This window comes from Grammomys surdaster, unplaced genomic scaffold, assembly GCF_004785775.1.
Source record: "Grammomys surdaster isolate TR1022 unplaced genomic scaffold, NIH_TR_1.0 958, whole genome shotgun sequence".
In the NCBI taxonomy this organism is placed as follows: Eukaryota; Metazoa; Chordata; class Mammalia; order Rodentia; family Muridae; genus Grammomys; species Grammomys surdaster.
In genome coordinates this window covers 7496755-7502502 of record NW_021605377.1, presented here as the reverse complement: position 1 = coordinate 7502502, position 5748 = coordinate 7496755, and the positions used below count along the sequence as shown (strand labels likewise).

At 47.6% G+C, this 5748-nt stretch overlaps 1 protein-coding gene across 1 annotated transcript; it reads right to left on the bottom strand.

Moving 5' to 3' along the window:
* Window positions 1-666: 666 nt before the first annotated feature.
* Window positions 667-3258, bottom strand: Btg1 (BTG anti-proliferation factor 1). Its single transcript, XM_028783073.1, has 2 exons — window positions 2794-3258; window positions 667-2005 (listed from the first exon to the last, which is right to left on the bottom strand). Exons 1-2 carry the CDS (start codon window positions 2939-2941, stop codon window positions 1638-1640), a joined length of 516 nt encoding a protein of 171 aa, XP_028638906.1. The 5' UTR covers window positions 2942-3258; the 3' UTR covers window positions 667-1637.
* Between the last annotated feature and the right edge of the window lie 2490 nt (window positions 3259-5748).

Here is a 5748-nt window from a genome sequence, read left to right as displayed (position 1 = left end):
ACCATTTTCTTTATCTTCCATAATCCCCAAACTAGAAGTCTTCTGTACACGAGGGATACATTACTAGCCTCCACTGGAGAGCTCATAATTTCCCCTGCTGTGGAAATCCGGACAAAGCCAGTGCTTCAACTTTTTGAGAAAAGAAGTTCATCAACATACCTGTTGTTGAATTCCAGCTTATGGGATTTTTATGTAACTCTTGCAAGATGAAAACCAGAGAAACCTGCAGCTCGCTCTGCTGTGATAAGCCTGTTCTTTAAGGCTATAGGTCACCTGCCCCAGGATTTTCTAAAGGAACAAATCCATGGGGCAAAAATAACTGTTTCTCAAAGGAGGGCCAGAGAGGATCGACTCTATCTTCACTTCCACAGGAAGCAGGGACTGGCATCCTTTGGGCAGCGTCACTTTTGGAAGTTGTTACCTCTGTCTTTATCCTCATGAGATCATTAGCTTGTGAATGTGTCCATGCTTTTAACTTGAGTTAAAAAAACAAAAAAACAGCTCCTAAGAGCCTTATTCTAGCTCCTTCTGCCGCTTAATGAACATTCCTCTCCCAGTGTGTGTGACCAGGGTGCAAGTGACATTCATTCACGCAGCTTACAGATCTAAGACCTCTGAGAAAAATACTTTGTAGCTGAACCTCTGTAATCATGACAAAGAGATTGATTAAAATGCCAAGATAAGAAACAATTTATTATAGAGAGAAGAAAAATTTCTCATCCAAAATATAGAAATCTGTACAACTTTGCCACAATCAATATACATGAACTGTACAAATTTACACCAGTTCATAATTTACCAAATAAAAGATGACTAACAAAGTTCACAAAATAGATGGTGGTTTGTGGGAAAGACTCTTTACCCAATTGAGTACAAGGAAAGTTACAAACCAGACCTCCACTTTCTAAAAATAAGAAGTTTACTCCACTCAAGTCTTAGAAAACTACAAGCTAGCAAATGTACAGAGAGCTGGCTGGTGCTAACAACCACAGTTGAGACAGTGTCTTTTTTTTTTTTTTTTAAGGGTCTTGTAAAAGCCTGTTGCCGTGGCAGATTCTGGTCACTTGCTACTCTCAAAGCCAAAAAAAACACAAGGTCTGACCATTTCCCCCAGGGTCATGCGTACTAAGTTTGTCTTTATGTACATTTATACATTTAAGTGCTAGGTAAAAGTCTCCGTGTAAAATTTCCAGTACTACCATGCTTAAAACATTGAGCTTTCCTGTTGAGCTGCCAAAAAAAGTTACTGATAACTTTCAAGTGTAGTAGTGCAAATTCCCCTGCAAGAATGACTGCAAAGGAGGGTGCTTTGAGATACACAATTTCCTTAAAGGGGCTGGTGTGACAAACTGGGTATAAGGTCTGGGAGAAACTGAAACCACCCTGCAACTTCACTCCCTAGCAAATAAAGTGATCCCTTCCTTGGACTCACAGGCTATTTAAATCACTGAAAGGTACTGTCCAAACTATGGCACTGTCACTTAAAAAAAAAAAATTATTACCACTCTATCTTGTGCCAGATCTTCACAGCTGTGACATGGTTTAAATTCCATAATCCATCCCCAAGAGGAGCCCACCCAAAGCAAAAAATCAAATTTATCCATCCATTATAAGATGATCCATCCATAGACTATATCTTAACCTGATACAGTCATCATATTGTAGTTTTTGGAAGGGCTTGTTCTGCCCAAGAGAAGTTCCTCCTTACAGCTGATTCTGCTGTCTACCATTTGCACGTTGGTGCTGTTTTGAGTGCTACCTCCTGCTGGTGAGGCTTCATACAGCACACAGATGGAGCCATCCTCTCCAATCCTGTAGGACACTTCGTAGGGGTCAACCCAGAGTGTAAGTTCACTTGGGAGAAGCCTGAACAACTCTTGACTGCTCAGTCCAATCCGCTGGGCTGCCTGTCCAATCAGAGGATCCATCTTATGGTTGATGCGAATACAACGGTAACCTGATCCCTTGCACGGCTTTTCGGGAAACCAGTGGTGTTTGTAATGCTCTGTGAAAGAAAAGAACAGAGAAACATTGCTTAGAACGGTAGTTATCAAAGCCGCACTGTACTGTACTTTTCCTCCTCCTGCTAGTTGTCTTGGAGGAGCGAGAAGGAAAACCACCAACTTTTAAAAATGTCCGGGACCGAATTCGCTGTCGTGAGACAGAATGGAGAAAGCGCAGATAGTGTGGCAAACACTGTCCGGGTACTGACCGGTTGAGCCGCCAAAACAGGAATCCCGCGCGCTGCCCCGGATGGCCAACTAGCTGGATGGCACAGGCGACCGGGCGGGAACCTGTTTACTTTCTCCACCCCAATGGGGTCGCATACAATAGACTTTATGGCTTCGGTGGGGGTTGGGGGCAAGACAACGCCACTATGGTCAGTTAACCCCAAAGGGAAGAAAACCATGAAACCCTAAACCAAGATCTGGGCTGGGTCGTAATTGTACCGGTGACAAATCCGATGATTAATGGGCAAGAGGCACAGGAGGTGCGGAGACCTGGCACGTCCGTCCCGGGCCGGCTCCGAGGCACGGAGGCGACAAGCCAACCAGGGGCTCAGTCGCCGACCCTCGCAACGGTCGCAGTGACCTGGCAGAGACCGACGGGACTCGGGGCCCTGGGTCTTTTGTCCCCCGCGACCGGCTGGTAGCCGTCGGGGCACAGCTCCGCGTCGCCCCGCTTCGGATCCTTTGTTGTGCGTGTCGCGGCGCCCCGCCGCCCAGCCCCCCCAGCCACGACCGGGACGCGCCCGTTAGTGGCGACCCGCGACGGTCCCCGCGCCCCGCTCACCTGCCAGGAGCTCCTGCAGGCTCTGGCTGAAAGTCTGCAGCTGTCGCTCGCTCGTGAGCCCCTTGGTGCGGAGGAACTTGGAGATGAAGGACACCGCGGCGGCGATCTCGCCTATCATGGTGGCGGCCCGGGTGTAGAAGGGATGCATGGGGGCGGCGGCCGGGGGTGGCCCGGGGCGGCCGGGGCTCGGCCCCGACGGCGAAGCGGCCACCCCGGGCTCTCGCCCAGACCCGACGGCCGAGAGGAAGCGAGGGCGCGAGGCTCGGACGGCTACTGGTTCTAGGGGATTTTTTTTCTTTCCTTTAGAGTAAAAAAGTTATTTTCAAGCCAGGAGGCGGCAGGAGAGACAGAGAGAGACGAGCGATGGCGGCCTGGTCACATCGCTCGGACCTCCCCAGCCGCCTCCGCCTCCAGCTCGGTAGCCTCCGAGGATCCCGAGAGTTGCATTTCCAGCTCCGAGGGGCGAAGAGCTGCCGCCGCCGTGCAGCTCATTTTATAGGGCTGCGGAAAGGAAGTGGCGTACCCGGAGCGTGAGGGCGGACGCCAGCCAATCCGGAGATCGCACCATTGTGACGCAGGCAGATTCGGAGCCGGAGGGGGCGGGAGAAGGGCCGCCAGGGGGCGTGCCCAGAGGCCGGGAAGAGAGGGAGGAGCTGACGTAATCTGCTTGTAAACAAATAAACCCCGGAGTGGCAGCCTGAGACGGAGGAGCCGAGGAGGGCGGAGGAAGAAGCCGAGGAGGCGCGTGTGAAAGCTCCGCCCCCGAGCTAGCTCCGCCTCCGGCTCTGGCCAGCGGGAACCCTCCAGTCCCCGACCCTACTCCTGATCCAGGCTCCTGGACTCACTTGCTGCTGTGTGCCCGGAGCCTCAGGACTGGGGTTCGGTCTCTGCAGCCCCAGTCCCATGCGTACCCCATGTTTACATATGACTCCAGCTCCAGTCGGCTTGGCTGGCAGCCTTGGCGGGAGGAGCTTGCCGTGGCGGAGTCTGAGGCTCTGGTGTGTGGATGGATCAGCTCCCAGGAGCTATCCTGCTGGTTAATCCGAGCCATTGCCTTAGGGGGCTGCAGACACCCGGGAACGGTGGAGATGTGTCTGTAAAAGTTTAATTGTTAAACATGTAGTAAGGCTGTTGTGGCTGCTAGTTCAGAAGAAAATATTACGTAGAATCTGTTAAAGGGGAGAGAAAAAGGAAGGAAGATGAGCTTTGAAACTAAATATCTGCATATATATATATTTTAGAAATACACACACAACCAAATTAGCTTTTTTTTTCCTAGTTCAAGTAATGTCAGAATTTTAGAGTTGTGCTGCTATTAACACAAACATAAGATAAAACTTCAAGCTTATTGGGAGTGTTAAACATAGACACCCACATTTACTGGCAAAAAGGTTTGGAAACAGCCTGGAAAGAAGGAAGGCATGAGACTGCTAAAACTATTAGGGCCAAAATAGGGTTAACCCAACTCTATTAAAGTAGGAGAGGGAAGATGGAAAAAAAAAGAAGTCCAGGCAGGAAGAAGAAAGCAAACGAGAGGCAGAAGTTGAACTCTACCAGATGGAAATAAATGTTTAGAATTTAGTTGATCATCAATTGCAATACACAGTACTGACAAAAAATATATGGATCTAGCCTGTGTAGAGGAGAAGCAAGGGTATGATTGGTTACTGAGCTTGACTTGAAAAGGGGACCTGCAAGTATTTCTTATTAACATACATTACTTAAGTAGCCACACAGTTGGGATCAGTCCTCTAAAGATAATGTTGTTAGACAGCACTAACTTGTGAAAGTATTGATTTCCCTTGATAATAAACTGAGTCAAAAAAATAACATCTTTTGTGTATGTGTGTGAATTGTCAGATAGGACTTTCTGAAAAACAGACGGAATAGCAGGGTTTTGACTGGAGGCTTATCTTACCACTTCAGAAGATAAAAAAACCGAAAGCCAGTCCTTGAACTCATGCTGTAGAGAGGTCTGCATCTCTCTACCATCCGCCTCCCCACTGGTTTGGTCCTTTCCAGTCTAGATTAGGAAGAGAATAAAACTGTCTGCCTCTCCTGTGACTGTGAATCTTATTCCAGTGACTCAGAGTATAGACAGATTCCTCTACAAAGCAAAAATAACCAGACCAACAAAATACTAAAGTTTGAACTCAGACATCTCCCAATCCCTGGTTCTCTCCACAGGCTTTCCTGTCTTCCAAGACATCATCAGGATCTCATCTGAAAACTTTAAAATCAGTTCAAGGGGCAGGCATAATTAATACACACTCCCAGCACTCCAGAGTGTGGGTGGTTCTCCAAAGTTCAATGCCAGCTAAAGCTGCATAGTTGAGTCCTTGTCTCAAAACAAAGCAGTCAGTTCAAGAAGCTAAGGGAAGTCGCCTGTAATTCCATCCGGAGGCAGGAGACCTTGGGATATGCCTCAGTTGGTAGAGTGTTTACCTAGAATTTGGATCCCCACCAGGCACATGCCTGTAATTCCTGTCACTGAGGTAGGAAAGGCAGCAAGAGGAGGAATGTAAGGTCATCCTCGACTAAATAGCTTTGGCAAGTCTGAGAATATGTGAGACCCTGAAAGCAGCCATGGCATTGAAATCATAGGTTCTCTGTCAAAGCAAGTTCAGGAAACAAACGTAGGTTTTGTGTTTTGTTTTATTTTGTTGAACTGGCAAGCATCAGGTTAGCAGTGGGGCTACGAAGCTCAGGAAACACTGCCTATAGGGGTAACTATGGAACGATCAACCAGAATCCAAAGGGCTGAGAGTTTTGGTTCCCTCATCAAATGCTTTTAACTACAAAGAAAAAGAAAAAAATAGTATGTTTGCATAGAGTAAGGGGATGGGTTTCTCTGATCTATAGACTACTAAATTTTGGTGACCAACACAGTATTGAAAAGCATTTTCATATGCCATATATGTATGTATGTATATATATATATATATATATATATAT